This window comes from Blennius ocellaris (genome assembly GCF_963422515.1).
Source record: "Blennius ocellaris genome assembly, contig: SCAFFOLD_85, whole genome shotgun sequence".
NCBI classification, from domain to species: Eukaryota; Metazoa; Chordata; class Actinopteri; order Blenniiformes; family Blenniidae; genus Blennius; species Blennius ocellaris.
The window spans coordinates 7,501-27,745 of record NW_027661963.1 but is presented as its reverse complement, the minus strand read 5'-3'; the positions used below and the strand labels follow the sequence as shown (position 1 = coordinate 27,745).

Genomic DNA, 20,245 nt, shown 5'->3' with positions numbered 1-20,245 from the left:
TTGAGGGGCAGCACCTTCAGCCTGCCACACACCTTGACGAGTTCAGACATCGGCTGCACGGCGACGCCGGGGAGGTTGGAGTCCTTCCAGTCCCTGGAGACCAGACAGACCTGCGAGCCCGAGTCCAGCAGCGCCGTCGCCGCCACGCCGTTGATGTGACATCGTACCAGGGGTCTTTTCCCCACCACCTTGGCGACGACGTCACGTTTGGACGACTCCGGCGGGGCGTCGGGGAGCTTGTTCTTGGTCTTCTTGGTCTTCTCGGGATTGGACGGAGCCTCAGACGGTTTGGAATCCTGAGTCCGGCGCCCCCCGGCGGCCCGGTTCCCTTTGGACGCCATCTTGGCTGCAGTGACGTCGACTTCCTGCTTCTGCCTGCTGCAGCTCTTCCTTCTGAACAGATTCCAGAATCTTCTTATCTTCTTTTTCTTGGCCTGGAGAGTCTCCTTCTGAACCTGGAGAGTCTCCTTCTCAGCCTGGAGAGTCTCCTTCTCAGCCTTGAGAGTCTCCTTCTCAACCTGGAGAGTCTCCTTCTCATCCTTGAGAGTCTCCTTCTCAGCCTTGAGAGTCTCCTTCTCAACCTGGAGAGTCTCCTTCTCAGCCTTGAGAGTCTCATTCTCAACCTGGAGAGTCAACTTCTCAGCCTGGAGAGTCTCCTTCTCAGCCTGGAGAGTCTCCTTCTCAACCTTGAGAGTCTCCTTCTCAACCTGGAGAGTCTCCTTCTCAGCCTGGAGAGTCTCCTCAGCCTTGAGAGTCTCATTCTCAGCCTGGAGAGTCTCCTTCTCAGCCTGGAGAGTCTCCTTCTCAGCCTGGAGAGTCTCCTTCTCACCCTTGAGAGTCTCCTTCTCCACCTCAGACACTTTGATCTCTAGCTCTTCTTTCTCATCCTGGACGATTGTCTGGTGTTCCTCCACCTCCTGGAGGTTCTGGTCCATCAGGACGTCCTCCAGGTTCTGAGGCTTCCGGCGGCGGTGGCGCCACCTTTTCATGAAATTGGCGATATGAAATGGCATCTTGGTGACGTGACGAACGTTTTAAGCAAAACCAACAGTGAGAGAACTTCAGTGTGTGTGGGGCTATATATACCTGCTTTAACATCAAAGCTCCTTTCAAGACATTAAAGACTGTGAAGCTACTAGCTTTGATGTCACATAATGACATCTCACTTTCAAAGTCGAGCCCTGGTGATGTTCCTTTGATCTGAATTAAGCCCCGCCCACTGACTCCATGTTGGTTCCCCGAGGCCATTAAAGTCCCAGTGAAATGAGAATCCGACCTCCAGAACTCTCTGGTGTCTCTTCTAGAACATTTTCCTGCTAACTGGCTGAAGGTAAAATGTTAAAACACGGCAATCTGCGAGAAAATAGCCGATAAACGTTGGTATTTCCTCTGCTGGGCGGAGCTTCTGACAATAACAGAGTGACATCACGAGTTGTGCACACGCCCAAGTTGTGTTTACATTATGGAGGATCAGAGTTTTGACCACCAAGAGGCTGAATTGAACCATATTTCATCATCATGGTCATTTCAAACCCAGTGATTGATGAAGAAGACACAGAAGGTGGTTCTGCCATCGGTGACCCCGTCTGGAACATGTTTGAGGAAGCAGAAGACGCTTCGTCCTCCATTCGTCCTCGTCTCCTCGCCTCAGCAGCCGCCACTTTTCACCTTTGAGGCTTTGAGGCTCCTGACTTTTGGCAGAACGACCAGCTTCCTGGATCCAACACGTCCAAGAGCTAGAAGACTGAATCACTGAAGACGAGTCCAGGTGTTACTTGATCGTCAGAGCTAGCGGCTTCCACTAGCCGCTAGCCGCGCAAGCTAGCGGCTCCCGCCGCCCGTGCTCCTTTCCTCCTCTCTGGTCTCTTCCAGGCTCAATCTTTCATCAAGGCTCATAAAACGCCGACTAAAACTTCAAAACACTGTAAAAACTTGATATTTAAGAGGAAACAAGCCGATATAAACACAACAGATCGAGATCTGCACAACTCGTGATGTCACACATAGGCTCCGCCCACGAAGAAGAAGGATTCCCCCGACTTCCTCGGCTGGAGATTCAAAATTCCAATAACTTTGTTATGCGACAACAGTGGAGGGGCAGAGTCGGAGGAACCTTACAAGTAGAACCACAACTATGTTTTTTTACAAAGTCGCGTGTTACATTTAACTGGGACTTTAAGAAGAGATTAAAAAACACGTTTTCGCCAAACGATTCCGTAGAACCACATATTGAGTCGTTTCATCGTGTCGTTACTGAGACACCGAGTCTCGTTTTCGGTTCGTTCCGACAACAACCCAGATAGGAATCTTTTACAGTAACTGCTGTATTTTATTTTGAAGGAGCTGCGGGGATTTCTTGGGTCTGTGAGGTGAACCTTCAGTCGTTCCGCCGCGGAGGACGGCGTGGAGAAGCTTTAAATCCGCCGACACGGCGGATTGGAAGAGAGACGCCGGGCTTGTTTACCCACAGAACTAAAACGCTGAGTGCTGCCTTGCAGGTTCAGTCGACGCCGCCAAGGAGGCGGAGTTTTCCGGACTTGCTCTTTCAACTTCCAACGTGAAATTCATCAAAACCTGCTTTTAACTTTTAGAATTAAAAACTGCTGCAGATTGTTGCCGTTTCACATCCCGGCTATTCACTTGATTCTTCTACTTTTTTTTCTCCCCCAGACCTAATAAGTAACTATTGACGGGAGAGTAATCAGTTCCGTTGAGCAGGAGGCTGCCGGTCAGACGGTCACAGGAGATTTGCTCCTGAACACGTAAACAAGTGGAGTTGCTGAGTCTTATCAATCACATGACGCTGATTATTGCCGAACTTCCCCGTTTGCAGAACAATATCTTATCCCGCGTGGGAGAGATTGTTTTAAATGCTGCTGCAAGCGTTCTGCCGCAAAAAAACAATTACTTTTATACCAAATTAAATCAGATTTATCCACCTGTCAAAGTCCAGGGACCAGATCAAAGCTCTGCAACCTCTGGAGCCACAGGTGGCTCTTTAGCGCCGCTGGAACGGCTCCTTGACGCCGCTAGAAAATGTCAACTGTAAAAAAAAAACTTTATTTATCTTTTTTTTTTTTTTTTTTTAAAGAACTCATGGCTGAAAATAGCTGAACAAAGATAAAGAAGATCACAAAAACAACAAAAATAAAATAAGAAGAAAATAAAAGCTAAAATGACTAAAATGCTAAATGAAATAGATAAAATAGAACTAATGAAGCTTTGTTCTTTTCAGACTCACTGATTGCTTTGTTTCTGAATCGGTTAAAAAAACCTCTTTTTGAACACTTGTGAACTGGTTTAAAACTGTTTGTGAACAGTTTTTTTAAACCATTTTGAATAGTTTGTGTTCAGTTCGGGTTTTTAACAGGTTTCGACCTGTTTTTTCAACAATTTAAAAGGTTTTTTTCAACAGTTTTCGAAATGTTTCGTTCAAGTTTTTGAATCCTGGAAAAACAGTCCATCGATTTCAACATCATTCCCGAGGAGAAATCACGTGCTATGCAGTGACGTCAGGGGGCCGAAGGGGGGGGGGGGGGCGGGACCCACCGGGGCAGCGGGCCAATCAGAGGCCGCGCCGGGGCGGTGACGCGGCTGCCGCTCAGGCCTTTATAAAGTTCGGCTGCTTGGCCTGGAAACCAGTTTCTGCCTCATCATCATCATCAAAGAGACGAATTACAGTAAGTCCGTCCTGTTTCTTTCTATAATCTTAGAATATCTCATGTCGACGTCTGAACTCAGCGTGTTTAAAGGTTTTTTCTCAGTATAAAGCGTCTCCTGGTGTTCTTTGTTCCCCGGGATTGTTGGTTTGATCCCGAGGAAACAAAACACCAGACTCCATCTTGGAATTCCACGATTCTACCAAAACGTAGAATATTGTCACACTTTTCAGCGTTAATTCACCGCCGTTTTGCTGAAATGTTTGAGTTTAATCCCCCGGGCTTCGTTCGGCTTCCTTCGTGTCTCTCGCGGAGGCTTAGTTTCCCCCCCCGCCCCCCCCCCGGTGCTCCTCCAGAGGATCCGGGACGTAACGGCGCCTCCAGCTGGATGGAAGCCGAGCCAGACGCCCGCCGCCCGGGTCTGTTTTCCTGCCCGCAGCCGGGCTGGAAGAACCCTGGTTAGAACCCGACCTGGTTCCCCGGGTGTGTTCTCCCGGTTCTCCCGGTTCTCCCTCCCGGCGGCGGCTCGCTGTGGTCGGCCGGCTCGCTGGCCCCGTGCCAAGCAGCGGGTCCCGTGACGCTGCAACAACAACAACAACAGTCCCGGTTCACCGGAATCCGTTTGTTTGTTTAAGTTTGATCCTTTATGCTGAAGACAAAAAACCCCCCCCCGAGAACAGCCTGTGGTTCCTCCCGGCTGTCGAGCAGCGTTCTCCGGTGCCCAGGTCGCGTTTCTGGACCAGTTCAGTGTTGGAATGTGGAGAGAATCAGTCTGGAACAAGTTGTTCTCTCTGTTTACTGCCCTGAGTCACCCTCATCCTGCCCCCAGGAGGGGGGCTGGGGGTGGTGGGTGAACCCCAGCAGGGACCCCCCCCCAGCCTGGTCGGAAACCTGTAGACCTGGACCCATATGTCCTCTAAAAATGGCTTCAAAACGTCTAATAATGACTTAAAACATCTTAATATGGCTACAAAACATATTAAAATGGCTACAAAACGTCTAATAATGACTTAAAACATCTTAAAATGGCTACAAAACATGTAATTAATTAAAACATCTGAAAATGGCTACAAAACATCTGAAAATGGCTACAAAACATCTAATAATGACTTAAAACATCTTAATGTGGCTACAAAACATCTAATAATGACTTAAAACATCTTAATGTGGCTACAAAACATCTAATAATGAATTAAAACATCTTAATGTGGCTACAAAACATCTAATAATGAATTAAAACATCTTAATGTGGCTACAAAACATCTAATAATGACTTAAAACATCTTAGAATGGCTTCAAAACTTCTAATAATGACTTAAAACATCGTAAAATGGCTTCAAAACATGTAATGAATTAAAACATCTTAGAATGGCTTCAAAACATCTAATAATGACTTAAAACATCTTAGAATGGCTTCAAAACATCTAATAATGACTTAAAACATCGTAAAATGGCTTCAAAACATGTAATTAATTAAAACATCTGAAAATGGCTACAAAACATCTGAAAATGACTTAAAACATCTTAATGTGGCTACAAAACATCTAATAATGGATTAAAACATCTTAAAATGGCTTCAAAACTTCTACTAAAGACTTAAAACATCTTAATATGGCTAAAAAAAACATCTGAAAATGACTTGAAACTGCAGTCTGAATGTTTGAAACTGCTTTAAAAACGATTCAAATATGCGTTGACGTTTATTCTGAAGCTATATGTTATGTTAAAATAGCTTAAACCTCTAAAAAGGGCTTACAATGACTGCTTAACTGAAGGAGAAGGTGGCAGTGCAGCCAGAATGGTTGAAATGGCTGCAAAAATTATTAAAAAATCTATTTATTTAAAAAAAAAAAGAAGGTAAAACTCTTTGTTCTGGAGCATTTGTTCTATCAGGTGCTTAAAACAGTTTAAAAGCCGTCTGTGTGTTTTTGCTGTGGTGTATTCTTGTTCCTTCCCCGTTTCATCAGTATTACTACATGTACCTGTTTTTATCAACATTTCTGTTTTCTATTTTTCTGCCATTCATGGCGTGAAACACTTTCCGGTTGTGTGTGAAAGCTGCTCTATAAATACTTTTAAACTTCCTTAAAAAGGCTTGAAAGCCGCCGAGGAAATGTTCCCTTGAGCTTTTAATAGTGACGGTGCAACTTTCACTGAAGTTCTGGAACCCGGACTTCAGCCTGCAGTCGTTTCACGGTTCTAGGAACTTGTTGATGACGTGGTCTCGTCCTCGTCTCTCAGGCCAGGACTGCATCATGAAGCTGCTGTCGGCCATCTTGGCGGTCTGCCTGAGCGCCGCGCTCGCCGCCCCCAGCCTGGACCCTCAGCTGGACGAGCACTGGGAGCTGTGGAAGGGCTGGCACCGCCGCAGCTACCACCAGGTGAGCCGCCGTGCTGGGGGGACGACGTCGCTCTGGGGGGACGGTTGCTCCGGGGGGACGCTGTCACTCTGGGGGGACGCCGTCTTGCTAGAGGGACGGCGTCGTACTAGAGGGACGGCGTCGCTCTGGAGGGACGCCGTCTTGCTAGAGGGACGGCGTCGCTCTGGAGGGACGGCGTCTTGCTAGAGGGGCGGCGTCGCTCTGGAGGGACGCCGTCTTGCTAGAGGGACGGCGTCGCTCTGGAGGGACGCCGTCTTGCTAGAGGGACGGCGTCGCTCTGGAGGGACGGCGTCGCTCTGGAGGGACGGCGTCTTGCTAGATGGACGGCGTCTTGCTAGATGGACGGCGTCGCTCCGGAGGGACGGCGTCTTGCTAGATGGACGGCGTCGCTCTGGAGGGACGGCGTCTTGCTAGATGGACGGCGTCGTTCTGGAGGGACGGCGTCTTGCTAGATGGACGGCGTCCTGCTAGATGGACGGCGTCGTTCTGGAGGGACGGCGTCTTGCTAGATGGACGGCGTCTTGCTAGATGGACGGCGTCGTTCTGGAGGGACGGCGTCTTGCTAGATGGACGGCGTCTTGCTAGATGGACGGCGTCGTTCTGGAGGGACGGCGTCTTGCTAGATGGACGGCGTCTTGCTAGATGGACGGCGTCTTGCTAGATGGACGGCGTCGTTCTGGAGGGACGGCGTCTTGCTAGATGGACGGCGTCGTTCTGGAGGGACGGCGTCTTGCTAGATGGACGGCGTCTTGCTAGATGGACGGCGTCTTGCTAGATGGACGGCGTCGTTCTGGAGGGACGGCGTCTTGCTAGATGGACGGCGTCGTTCTGGAGGGACGGCGTCTTGCTAGATGGACGGCGTCTTGCTAGATGGACGGCGTCGTTCTGGAGGGACGGCGTCGTTCTGGAGGGATGGCGTCGTTCTGGAGGGACGCCGTCTTGCTAGATGGACGGCGTCTTGCTAGATGGACGGCGTCGTTCTGGAGGGACGGCGTCTTGCTAGATGGACGGCGTCTTGCTAGATGGACGGCGTCGTTCTGGAGGGACGGCGTCGTTCTGGAGGGACGGCGTCGTTCTGGAGGGACGCCGTCTTGCTAGATGGACGGCGTCTTGCTAGATGGACGGCGTCGCTCCGGAGGGACGGCGTCTTGCTAGATGGACGGCGTCGTTCTGGAGGGACGGCGTCTTGCTAGATGGACGGCGTCGTTCTGGAGGGACGGCGTCTTGCTAGATGGACGGCGTCTTGCTAGATGGACGGCGTCTTGCTAGATGGACGGCGTCGTTCTGGATGGACGGCGTCTTGCTAGATGGACGGCGTCGTTCTGGAGGGACGGCGTCTTGCTAGATGGACGGCGTCGTTCTGGAGGGACGGCGTCTTGCTAGATGGACGGCGTCTTGCTAGATGGACGGCGTCGTTCTGGAGGGACGGCGTCGTTCTGGAGGGATGGCGTCGTTCTGGAGGGACGCCGTCTTGCTAGATGGACGGCGTCTTGCTAGATGGACGGCGTCGTTCTGGAGGGACGGCGTCTTGCTAGATGGACGGCGTCTTGCTAGATGGACGGCGTCGTTCTGGAGGGACGGCGTCGTTCTGGAGGGACGGCGTCGTTCTGGAGGGACGCCGTCTTGCTAGATGGACGGCGTCTTGCTAGATGGACGGCGTCGCTCCGGAGGGACGGCGTCTTGCTAGATGGACGGCGTCGTTCTGGAGGGACGGCGTCTTGCTAGATGGACGGCGTCGTTCTGGAGGGACGGCGTCTTGCTAGATGGACGGCGTCTTGCTAGATGGACGGCGTCTTGCTAGATGGACGGCGTCGTTCTGGATGGACGGCGTCTTGCTAGATGGACGGCGTCGTTCTGGAGGGACGGCGTCTTGCTAGATGGACGGCGTCTTGCTAGATGGACGGCGTCGTTCTGGAGGGACGGCGTCTTGCTAGATGGACGGCGTCGTTCTGGAGGGACGGCGTCGTTCTGGAGGGACGGCGTCTTGCTAGATGGACGGCGTCTTGCTAGATGGACGGCGTCTTGCTAGATGGACGGCGTCGTTCCGGAGGGACGGGGTCGTTCCGGAGGGACGGCGTCCCCCCGGAGCGACGCCGTCCCTCCAGAACGACGGTCCCCCCGGAACGACGCCGTCCCCCCGGAGCGACGGTTGCTCCGGGGGGACGGCGTCGCTCTGGAGGGACGGTCGTTCCGGAGGGACGGCGTCGCTCCGGGGGGACGGCGTCGTTCCGGGGGGACGGCGTCGCTCTGGAGGGACGGCGTCGCTCCGGGGGGACGGCGTCGTTCCGGGGGGACGGCGTCGCTCCGGGGGGACGGCGTCGTCCTACAGAAGCGACTCCAGGTCTGAGTGGGGGCGTGTCTTGCAGACGGAGGAGGGCTGGAGGAGGACGGTCTGGGAGAAAAACCTGAGGAAGATCGAGCTGCACAACCTGGAGCACAACATGGGGAAGCACTCCTACCGCCTGGGCATGAACCACTTCGGAGACATGGTGACACTCACACACACTCACACACTCACACTCACACTCACACTCACACTCACACTCACACTCACACTCACACTCACACTCACACTCACACTCACACTCACACTCACACTCACACTCACACTCACACTCACACTCACACTCACACACACTCTCTCACACACACTCTCTCACACACACTCACACTCTCTCACACACACTCACACTCACACACACACTCACACACACACTCACTCACACACAGAGTTTGATTCCTGATTAGACCGACTTGAAGTCTTGTAATACCACTTTATACCACACGGGGGCATGAGGAAACTTCACAGCCGAGAAAAATCTTAAAAGGACTTAAAACATCAATAAACTGCTTGAGCAATTTTGAGTCGTTTATAAAGTCGTTTCCAACATTCAGACCACACTTTCACCTTTTTTGTGATTTTTAATATGTTTTAAGTCCTTTTTTTGTAGATTTTGATGCCGTTTCAATTTTAACGGCTCTTGGTGCCCCCATGTGGTATAAAGTGTCTTGTAATACCACTTTATACCACATGGGGGCATCAGGAAACTTTAAAAATTGCACGAAACAGCCGAGAAAAATCTTAAAAGGACTTAAAACATCTTAAAACTGATGGAGGAGGTGAAGGTGCCGTCTGGATGTTTGGAACGACTTGTAATACGGCTTAAAAATAAACCGCTTGAGCATTTTTGAATCGTTTATAAAGTCGTTTCAAACATTCAGACTGCATTTTCACCTTTTTAGCCATTTTAAGATGTTTTAAGTCCTTGTTTCGTAGATTTTTTGAGGCTGTTTCAATATAATTTTAACGGTTCTTGGTGCCACCATGTGGTATAAAGTGTCTTGTAATACCACTTTATACCACATGGTGGCACCAGGAGCCGTTTACTGACTAGAGCCACTAGCTCATCGCTAACTAGCCTGTCGGGTAGCTACATCACTGACACCCTGAGCGGGAAGCGTCTCCATGGCAACAGGCGCTGATCTCCTCTCAGCCACTTTGTATGGGAACAATTTTTCTCCGTTTTCTGGGATTTATTGGGAAACGTCTAGCCGCTAACGTTCCAAAATGTACCAGATTGATCCTTGGATGACGACAAGTCGCCTCTGAAGATCTGATGTAATTCCGGGGACAGTTTTTTTTTTTTTTTTGTGAAAAGTTGGTAAAATACCAACAAAGTTAAAAAAAAAAAAAAAGTCGTGTTGTTTGAGCCGCTGGGCGTCTTGTCCTCAGACCCACGACGAGTTCCGCCAGGTGATGAACGGCTACAAGCGCAAGGCGGCGAGGAAGGTCCGCGGCTCGCTCTTCATGGAGCCCAACTTCCTGGAGGCGCCCAGCAAGGTGGACTGGAGGGACCACGGCTACGTCACCCCCGTCAAAGACCAGGTAAGCCCTACGTCACCCCCGTCAGAGACCCGCTAATACCCCCCCCCCACGCCTCCCCCGGAGACGAGCTGCTCTTGCGCCACGCCCCAGTTTGTGTGTTCGGAGAGCGATTCCAGCGAGGGAGGGAGATAAGACGGCCGCTTGTGGCTTGTTGTCATTATCAGTGAGCGACACTCTCCACCCCCCCCACCCCCATCACCAACCCCCACGGGGCAAACTCCACTCAGTCTATTGGGCTGCCATGCCCCTGGTAAGACAAGTCGTCCTCCACAGTCACAAAGAGCTTTTCTCCCATTGAAACTTCCTGTTGAACAGCCTCTTCTACTTCGGACTCTGTTTTTCTACGGAAACCAACAATCCCACGGTCCTCCATAGTCCCAAGTCCCTGCCCCAGGTCCCCCCACAGACCAAACCCAGCCCCGTTCTGACCCACAATCCCCCGCTGCCCCCAGGGTCAGTGCGGGTCCTGCTGGGCCTTCAGCACCACCGGCGCCCTGGAGGGTCAGCTCTTCAGGAAGTCGGGGACCCTGGTGTCGCTGAGCGAGCAGAACCTGGTGGACTGCTCCCGGCCCGAGGGCAACGAGGGCTGCAACGGCGGCCTGATGGACCAGGCCTTCCAGTACGTGGTGGACAACAACGGCCTGGACTCCGAGGACTCCTACCCCTACGTGGGGACGGTACGTCTCCGCCTCCGCCTCGCCTCGCCGCTCCTCCACGCCGCCGCCGCTCGTTTCTCACGTCTCCGGTCTCGTCTGGTTTTGCAGGACGACCAGCCGTGCCACTACAACCCCAAGTTCGACTCCGCCAACGCCACCGGCTTCACCGACGTCCCCAGCGGGAAGGAGCGCGCCCTGATGAAGGCCGTGGCCGCCGTGGGCCCCGTCTCCGTCGCCATCGACGCCGGCCACGAGTCCTTCCAGTTCTACCAGTCAGGTGGGTGATCGGGACCGGGGGGGACCGGGGGGGGGGGGGGGAAGTCGGCGTTTCTCACCCGCCGGCCGTCTCGTCTCCCAGGGATCTACTACGAGAAGGAGTGCAGCAGCGAGGAGCTGGACCACGGCGTGCTGGTGGTCGGGTACGGCTTCCAGGGGGAGGACGTGGACGGCAAAAAGTACTGGATCGTCAAGAACAGGTGGGTCCCCGGGGCCGGGGGGGGCGGGGGGGGGGGGGGGTGGTTCTAGAACGATTGTTCAGGAGATTGTTTCACGGAATGGTGGACGATTGTAACGTCGCCTCGGCTCCGTGAGTCGACCTTCATCGGTGAACTAACTTCTGAATCGTGATGCTAAGCTAGCAAACGTCAGTCCAGTATTGTTTCACTGGGAAACGGCCACAGTGTGATCGAGCTAACGCTAATCGTGAATCGGCAAATGTAGCGTTGAACAGATGCGTCTGATGTTGCTACAATCTGCGAGATAGCCGTGTTCTGCTAGCTGCAAGTTAAATTCTATGCTATTTCTAGCTAGCGTTAGCTAAACACGGCTGTTTAGCCACTAGCTACTAGCAGTAACCAAACATAAACATGGCTAGCTAGCACCACCGCAGTGCGCGGAGCTCAAGCTCACGTTGCGCAATTGAAAGTAAACGAGTTTAGCGAACGTTGGCGACGGTGACGTCGCTTCCTTCTGTCCTCCGCCGTCACGAGTAGCGAGGCCACGCCTCCGCTGCAAACGCTCCACGTGGCGGTGGCGCTGGCGTGCTATGCTAGCCTGGGGAACCAGGGTTTCTAGAACGACTGTTCAGGAGATTGTTTCATGGAATGGCGGAAGATTCGACGTTCATCGGTGAACTAAGTTCTGAATCGTGATGCTAAGCTAGCAAACGTCAGTCTGATATGGTTTCACTGGGAAACGACCACAGCGTGATCGAGCTAACGCTAATTGTGTATCGGCAATCGCAGCGTTGAACAGGTACGTCTGATGTTTTGCTACAATCTGCTCGCTACCGTAGCTAGCAGCGCTACACTCTGGTGGTGCTCGTGGCTAGATAGCCGTGCTCTGCTAGCTGCAAGTTAAATTCTATGCTATTTCTAGCTAGCGTTAGCTAAACACGGCTGTTTAGCCACTAGCTACTAGCAGTAACCAAACACAAACGGTGGCGCTAGCGTGCTATGCTAGTTCTACTGAGCTCTCGGGACGGAGCGTCGCTACGCTCAGGAGCCACGCAGCGTTTCACTAGCAGGCCTTTCAGTGCGTGGCGGTACCAGCTGGTACCACTAGGGGGTGCATCAAGTGTCTGTGGCAGTTTGACCTCTGACCTTTTTCCTGGTGTTTGCAGCTGGAGCGACAAATGGGGCGACCAGGGCTACATCCTCATGGCCAAAGACAAGAAGAACCACTGCGGCATCGCCACGGCGGCTAGCTACCCGATGATGTAACGCTGCCGCCGCGCGACCTTTAGGTTTATTTTTAGAGTTTTTAATGCGCCGGAGCCGGCGGGAGATTCTGTCGCCTCACAAATCGTCGGGTTGTTTTTGTTTTGTTCGTTGAGGGAATTTGTGTCGTTTTATCCCGGCTGCTTTTTAACGCCACGTTTCGTTTCGTTTGTTTGTTTTGGTTTTTTTTGTTGTTGTTGTTTTTTTTTGGAGGGACGAAAACAATATTTCTCGTAGCGTTTTATTCTTTGTAAATATGAAATGCTGACACTCGCTTCAGTCATTGTAAATGATTGTTTTCTACTTTGGACTGTGATCAATTAAAGCTGTTAAACACTGAGCGGCTCCACTCCTTTATTCTTCCACTCCTTTATTCTTCCACTCCTTTATTCTTCCACTCCTTTATTCTTCAAATCACCAAAGTGTCTCGGTTAAGTTAAGATGTTTTTAATAAATAACTTTAATGTTAACATACACAAGTTAATGAACTCAGTCTTCAAATCCTCTTATTTAGTTTTTTAAAACTGCTGCAAAAATAATTAGAAAATAATTAAACGACTTAAGTGGGAAAATCTGTTAAAAAAAAAAAAAAAATGGCTCCAAGAGCTAAAAATTTAATAAAATAGATGCGAGTTGAACTTTTTTAATACGACCTACATTTTTGTTTGTGTAGAGATTCTTTTTTTCAATGTTTTTTTTCTTTATTTCAGCGACTTGTTTTCACTCTGGAGCAACAAAACATGTTTCACATCAAACGCCAGTGAAGTCATTAGAGTAAAATATACAATAAACTATTTTGGATATTATGGTCCAGTGTTTGAACCACAGATTTATTTTTTTTTAATTTAACTTAAACATAAGTTATTACTTTTAAAATAAAACGGCTGAATCGGCACGATTCCAGAGGACGAGGCCGATTTGGCCGTTTCTCCATTTTTCTCCCTCCTGGTTCGACTTCTTCCAACGTTTCTGTTCCTCCTCTTGGTCTTTAAAGCCACTTTTAGTGATTTTTAGCAGTTTATTTTATTGTAATTATATTTTAACCTTTTTCTCTCCACCACCAGATAAGAATCTTTAAAAAAAAAAATTAATCTTGAAAAGAAAAATATTTATCAAAACTATGTGAAGGCAGCGTTTAGACCAGGGGCGTCAAACTGGTTTCAGTTGAGGATCCACATCCACCTGATCTGACCTCTGGGGGGCCGACAAGTCCAACATCACATGTTAAACTGCAGATATGGACAAATGTCAAAGTCTTTCATCCCTTTGATCCTTTTGGAACTGCAAGAATTTATTCTATTCTGAAATTTACATATTAAAGTTAATCAGATATTATATTTGCAAAAAACAACAAACCCCTCAGTCCCCTGTATCTGGTATTGTATTTTTATTCAGGATTAAAACAATTTGTCATCATCTGGAAATTGTTTTGAGTTTACGTGTCTAAAGTATCACTTCACATAAATTGGACTGATTGTTTTATTGTGAAAGGCGTTTTGTCATGTGACCTCCACAGACGCATTCATTAATTCTGACCGAGGACGGTTTTAAATGTCATTTTTGCCGATCGAGTGTTTTTAGATCAGCCTCTGTCAGTTTTCATTGTTATACTTTAAAAAAAAATCCCATGGCGGCCGGGTTAGATCCTCTGGCGGACCGGTTCTGGGCCCCGGGGCCACATGTTGGACACCCCTGGTTTACACGATCGTGACTTCAAGTAAAAAGTTCCAAAACTTTTATTTGGAGCTCTTCGAGCGTCTGAACGACACGAAGATCCCCCGAAAACACAATATTTTCTAGAACGCTCCGGCTCCGTCGTCATGGAAACGGATGACTCAAGAAAAACATTTTCTCGTTAGTTTTGTTCTCTCGTCTAGAAGTGAAAAGATCCCAAATGACTTGGTCTGTTTTCTGCTCTGTTGTTTTCATTAAAGTGAAAAAATATAGAAATTGACTTTGTTTTTCTGCGTTAATGAGATAATTGTCATAATTCTAATAGAAAAATAGTTCTATTAAAATTTCTGCTGTTTTCATTTAAATGAATTAGATAATTAACTCAAATTCAGAAATTTTTTTCCTCATAATGATGAGATAATTATGTCATTTATTCAGAAAAACTGAGTCGATTTAAATGTTTTCATGCGGAAGCGTCTCTGGAGACATTTAAAAAATAACCAGACTGAAGGTTTGCAGGTTTTATTATTCACAATAAAATATCGAAAACTGAACAAATGAGTCGTTTTCAAGCATGTTTTTTAACATTCCGTCGGAATGAAGCGCAAGAAATAACAACAAAGAACAAAAGCCTCCAACAAGCCGCCCGGTCGTGCAGGAGGGACAGTGAGGCTGGTGTCAAACGACGGCACCTGGCGCCGCGTGTCTCCCCGGTGGGGGTGGGGGCGTCCCTCAGGGGAACCTGCGGACGAAGTCCAGGTACTCGTTGACGTCGTCCGGCGACCCGACCACGAAGGGGACGCGCTGGTGGAGCGACTCCGGCTGCACGTCCAGCACCCGCTGGGCGCCGGTGGTGGCCACGCCGCCCGCCTGCTCCACCAGGAAGGCGATGGGGTTGCACTCGTACAGCAGCCGCAGCTTCGGGGGGGGAGGAGGGGGAGGGGGAGGGGGGGGGACAACACATGACGCCTGAACAGCTTCTGAACATGTTTACGTTTTGCACATCTCACTTTCTTACTCATATTCTTTGCACTGCTCTGTTATTTTATTTTATTTATCCCCCGCCGTGGCCGAGAGGCCCCGAAGGGGGACCTTGAAACAGTCTCTGTCCGTACGTCCGTACGTCCGTACGTCCGTCCGTTGGAACGTTTCTACCTATATCTCGGCAACCCCTGGGCCCACAGTGACCAAACTTCACATGTGGATACATCTCAGAGGGGGAAGGGATACTATGGTGACCTTGACCTAATTTGCATATTAAGTAGGTCACAGGGTCACGAAGTGCTTAAAAACACATGTTGGGCTCTGGAGGCCTAGGTTTTTGAGCTAGGGCTCTGAAATGTTATACACACATGATACACACTCCAGGGATAACCTCCAGTACACCAAGTGACCTTGACCTTGACCTTGAAGATTGGTCGGGTCTGAAGTTTGCTCGTCATGGTTGCACAATACATGTATTTTCATATAAACATTTCTCCTCATTTCTCAGCAACCCCTGGGCCCACAGTCACCAAACTTCACACATGGACACTCCACCTGGGGAGAAGGGGCACCATGGTGACCAGGACCTCATTTGCATATCAGGTCACAGGGTCACTAAGTGCATAAAAACACCTTTTGGGCTCTGGAGACGTATTTTGACATAGCTTATGAAGAAGACCTTTCAGATTCTACATAATGATCTACTAGGACCCATGGAACACCCACTAGTGTACCAAGTGTGCTGCCTTAGAGCTGCTTTGTGAGAAAATAGAAAGCCCTCCGGCGGGGGATTAGCCCAGCAACGGCCTTCTTGTTTTTGTATGTCGGCTCCAGGGTAGACGGCAAAATAAGAATTTCATTCACTGTGAAACCTGCTTTTACTGGTGAGATGACAATAAAAACACCTTGAACTTTGAACCTTGAACATGGAGTTCATTGGGGGTGAGGGGGGAGGGGGTGTTACGGAGAGTCTGGTATCCCAGATGGACGTGGACCTCGCGGTTTGTTCACATCGATTCTTTAAAGTGACCGTCTGGTGACTTTGTCTCTTCTTCTGCTCACAGCGACGACTCGACGAGTCAGAGTTTTAAAATAAATAAATAAATGGTGGATTTTCAACATGGAGGTTTGTGAGTCCGTGTGGAACTTCTGCATGGCTCAGACTGTTTTCTCTTATTACGTAATAATATTTTCACTTCCTTGCTAGCATGCTAGCGATGCTAACTCCGTTACGCGAACGATCGCGGCGGCGAAGGCCTGCGCTCTACCGGGTGTAGCTCTAGGTTTAGTATCACCGAGCGAGGAGGTGATGCCTTTGTTTCTTTCTCTGTGTATTGTGTGTGTGTGTGTGTGTGTGTGTGTGTGTGTGTGTGTGTGTGCACGCTTTCAGTGCCAAAAACCCGCCAACAGCGCCAACTAGCGGACCGACGCGAGAACCGCACTGTTGGTGCCGTTGCCGTGGAAACAGAGCCTCAGCAGCACGACTGTACTTTTCTCTGTGTCCACAAACGTCGTCGTGAACGACTGTGAAGTCAAACACGTGTTGACCTGACCTGACGGACACGCTGTACCGGGACACACACACACACACACACACACACACAGTAACCTGACGACTGGTGTTGTTCTCCAGCGGAGATAAAAACGGCGCGGTGGTAAAGATAACCCGACGCTCGTCTCCTCGGGGTTTTAATCTTTTCACGGCCGAGACGCCGCGCGGCCGCCGTTCACACGTAAGGTCACCCAGAACGACTCCAACTGAAGACTCTTTTCTTGTCTTTGCGTCTGCGTGTCGGTGTTCTACCAACTTTTCCCCAAAAAATACTCTCCTTAATCGTATGACACCTTCGGGGAGGATTTGTCCATCAGAGGTGCATGAACCTGAAACTCTTTAGCATGTAGCATGTAGCATCGTTGGTGTGTGAGCCAGTAACTCTTTAGCACGTAGCATGTAGCACAGCTGTTGTGTGATCCTGTAACTTTTTAGCATGTAGCATGTAGCATCGCTGTTGTGTGAGCCTGTAACTTTTTAGCATGTAGCATGTAGCACAGCTGTTGTGTGAGCCTGTAACTTTTTAGCATATAGCATGTAGCATCGCTGTTGTGTGAGCCTGTAACTTTTTGGCATGTAGCATGTGGCACAACTGTTGTGTGAGCCTGTAACCTTTTAGCATGTAGCATGTGGCACAACTGTTGTGTGAGCCTGTAACTCTTTAGCATGTAGCATGTAGCATCGCTGGTGTGTGAGCCTGTAACTTTTTAGCATGTACCATGTGGCACAGCTGTTTTGTGAGCCTGTGACTCTTTAGCATGTAGCATGTAGCACGGCTCATCGTCACGTGCTGAGCAGTTAAAGTACTTAGCGTCGTCGTCGCTAACCCCGCTGGTCCAAATGTCGGGGATCTTTGTCCGGGTGCTACGTGTATGTTACCGATACTGGTACTGGTATCGGTGGATCCCCCGTAAACATGTGTTTCCATGGCAACAAGCTGATGCCGTTTTTTTGGCTGCGAGTCTTTTACCTTCCCCTTGGGACTCTTCTCGTTGGCCGGGTACATGAAGATGCCGCCGTAGACGATGGTGCGGTGGACGTCTGACACCATGGAGCCCACGTAGCGCGCTCCGTAGGGGGCGCTGCCGTCCTGCGGGAGCGAGATCAGTTTGAATGACCTGCAGCTTTTCACGTCAGTTCATGAATCCTGTTACAACATCCACAGCTTCTACAACCAAAAAGGCCTTAAATTCCCCATGAAGTGCATCAACAAATGTCGGGATGTCCTTAGAGACGGCGACGTCGTCGACATACAGTCGCTGTTTGTTTTGACCACGGTTTGTCGCAGTTGTCGGCAAAACTACGAGACATCGAGCAAACATGTTTCATTCTCACAGTAAACCTTGTGACTGATGTGGAAATACACATTTTCACTCTCACTTCATTCTCACTCCCTCACTGGAGCACTTCCCCTTTCACAATAAGAGCAGGTGTGAAAGAAAATATTCCCCTCGTGTCTTAAAAAACACTATTTTGGTTGGTTGCATGTAAACGACTTTCAGATCAGCAACACAAACCACAGCTGCTTGTTTGAGAATGTCAGGTCGCCACCTGCTGGTGGGGATGGGAATTAATCATCTCTTTGGGATTTTATTTTGGTTTCTGCCCTTTGAGGCGACGCTCAGCTCATTTCTACAAAATCATCTGGTGTGTTTCTAGAGAAGCTGAATGAGCACAGAGAACCACGAAACCTCTGTTAGAGAAAGTCGCATCATCATAAAACCTCACGTTCTAAACACCAGATATAAACCATGGTCACACACTTTGTTCTAAATCAAAAGTTCTATGTTGTCGTATTGATTTTCCAGACTACACGTTCAGCAACTCTGCATTTTTCCTGGTGCACTTTTCATTGGATGAAAATAAGCTTGTACATCAAACAACACAGTTTCCTGATCATATAAGTTTCAGTATAAGTTAAGAACTGGTCCGTAGGACATTTGGTCGCCGAGATGAAAGAGTTTCATTTTGAAAAGATTCCCCAAATAACCACAACAATCAGGGACTACAAGCGCCGGTGGAGCTGCAGAAAGCTAATGATGCTAGCAGCAGGAGGAGCAGGGCCATAGACCTATAGAACTAGAAGCTTATTCCTCTTCCTCTGCAGATTTGGGGGAAATGCGCTTCGTGTGCGGAATGGACCAGATCGTTCATCTACTGAACTCGACAAACCAGGAGGTGCTGGCGAGCATCTGCACCCTCATCACCACGTTGGCCAAGGACAAGGACAACCTGGCCGTCCTCAGCGACCACGGCGTCGTAACGCTGCTGACCAAGCGGACCGACACAGTAAGAGACGAGACAAACGGACTTCTTTACCGTTTCACAGGGGGGCGTGGCCTGCTGTGATGGGGTGGTATTCTGCTGTGAGGGGGCGTGGCCTGCTGTGATGGGGTGGTATTCTGCTGTGAGGGGGCGTGGCCTGCTGTGATGGGGTGGTATTCTGCTGTGAGGGGGCGTGGCCTGCTGTGATGGGGTGTATTCTGCTGTGAGGGGGCGTGGTCTGCTGTGAGGGGGGGTGGTATTCTGCTGTGAGGGGGCGTGGCCTGCTGTGATGGGGTGGTATTCTGCTGTGAGGGGGTGGTATTCTGCTGTGAGGGGGCGTGGCCTGCTGTGATGGGTGGCATTCTGCTGTGAGGGGGCGTGACCTGCTGTGATGGGGTGGTATTCTGCTCTGAGGGGGCGTGGCCTGCTGTGAGGGGGCGTGGTCTGCTGTGAGGGGGGTGGTATTCTGCTGTGAGGGGGCGTGGCCTGCTGTGATGGGGTGGTATTCTGCTGTGATGGGGTGGTATTCTGCTGTGAGGGGGCGTGGCCTGCTGTGATGGGGTGGTATTCTGCTGTGAGGGGGGCGTGGTCTGCTTGATGGGGGTGGTATTCTGCTGTGAGGGGGCGTGGTCGTCTGTGATGGGGTGGTATTCTGCTGTGAGGGGGCGTGGCCTGCTGTGATGGGGTGGTATTCTGCTGTGAGGGGGGCGTGGTCTGCTGTGATGGGGGTGGTATTCTGCTGTGAGGGGGCGTGGCCGTCTGTGATGGGGTGGTATTCTGCTGTGAGGGGGCGTGGCCTGCTGTGATGGGGTGGTATTCTGCTGTGAGGGGGCGTGGTCTGCTGTGAGGGGGGCGTGGTCTGCTGTGAGGGGGGGTGGTATTCTGCTGTGAGGGGGGCGTGGCCTGCTGTGATGGGGTGGTATTCTGCTGTGATGGGGTGGTATTCTGCTGTGAGGGGGCGTGGCCTGCTGTGATGGGGTGGTATTCTGCTGTGAGGGGGGCGTGGTCTGCTGTGATGGGGGTGGTATTCTGCTGTGAGGGGGCGTGGTCGTCTGTGATGGGGTGGTATTCTGCTGTGAGGGGGCGTGGCCTGCTGTGATGGGGTGGTATTCTGCTGTGAGGGGGCGTGGTCGTCTGTGATGGGGTGGTATTCTGCTGTGAGGGGGCGTGGCCTGCTGTGATGGGGTGGTATTCTGCTGTGAGGGGGGCGTGGTCTGCTGTGATGGGGGTGGTATTCTGCTGTGAGGGGGCGTGGCCGTCTGTGATGGGGTGGTATTCTGCTGTGAGGGGGCGTGGCCTGCTGTGATGGGGTGGTATTCTGCTGTGAGGGGGCGTGGTCTGCTGTGAGGGGGGTGGTATTCTGCTGTGAGGAGGCGTGGTCGTCTGTGATGGGGTGGTATTCTGCTGTGAGGGGGCGTGGCCTGCTGTGATGGGGTGGCATTCTGCTGTGAGGGGGCGTGGCCTGCTGTG

The 20,245-nt window shown here is 50.5% G+C and overlaps 2 protein-coding genes across 2 annotated transcripts in view; one reads left to right on the top strand and one right to left on the bottom strand.

Annotated features, from left to right (window-relative positions):
* Positions 1–3,599: 3,599 nt before the first annotated feature.
* Positions 3,600–12,640, top strand: ctsla (cathepsin La). Its single transcript, XM_080521974.1, has 8 exons — positions 3,600–3,680; positions 5,901–6,040; positions 8,407–8,529; positions 9,774–9,926; positions 10,379–10,603; positions 10,691–10,859; positions 10,941–11,058; positions 12,204–12,640. Exons 2-8 carry the CDS (start codon positions 5,915–5,917, stop codon positions 12,301–12,303), a joined length of 1,014 nt encoding a protein of 337 aa, XP_080378100.1. The 5' UTR covers positions 3,600–3,680; positions 5,901–5,914; the 3' UTR covers positions 12,304–12,640.
* Positions 12,641–14,480: 1,840 nt separating this feature from the next.
* LOC308148511 (fructose-1,6-bisphosphatase isozyme 2-like) overlaps positions 14,481–20,245 on the bottom strand; it is an 11,933-nt gene continuing 6,168 nt past the window's right edge. Inside the window, exons 3-4 of the mRNA XM_080521976.1 lie at positions 17,481–17,600; positions 14,481–14,892 (exon numbers count right to left, since the gene is read on the bottom strand). Coding sequence (XP_080378102.1) covers positions 14,707–14,892; positions 17,481–17,600 — 306 coding nt within the window. The 3' untranslated portion in view covers positions 14,481–14,706. The remainder of the gene's footprint in view (positions 14,893–17,480; positions 17,601–20,245) is intronic.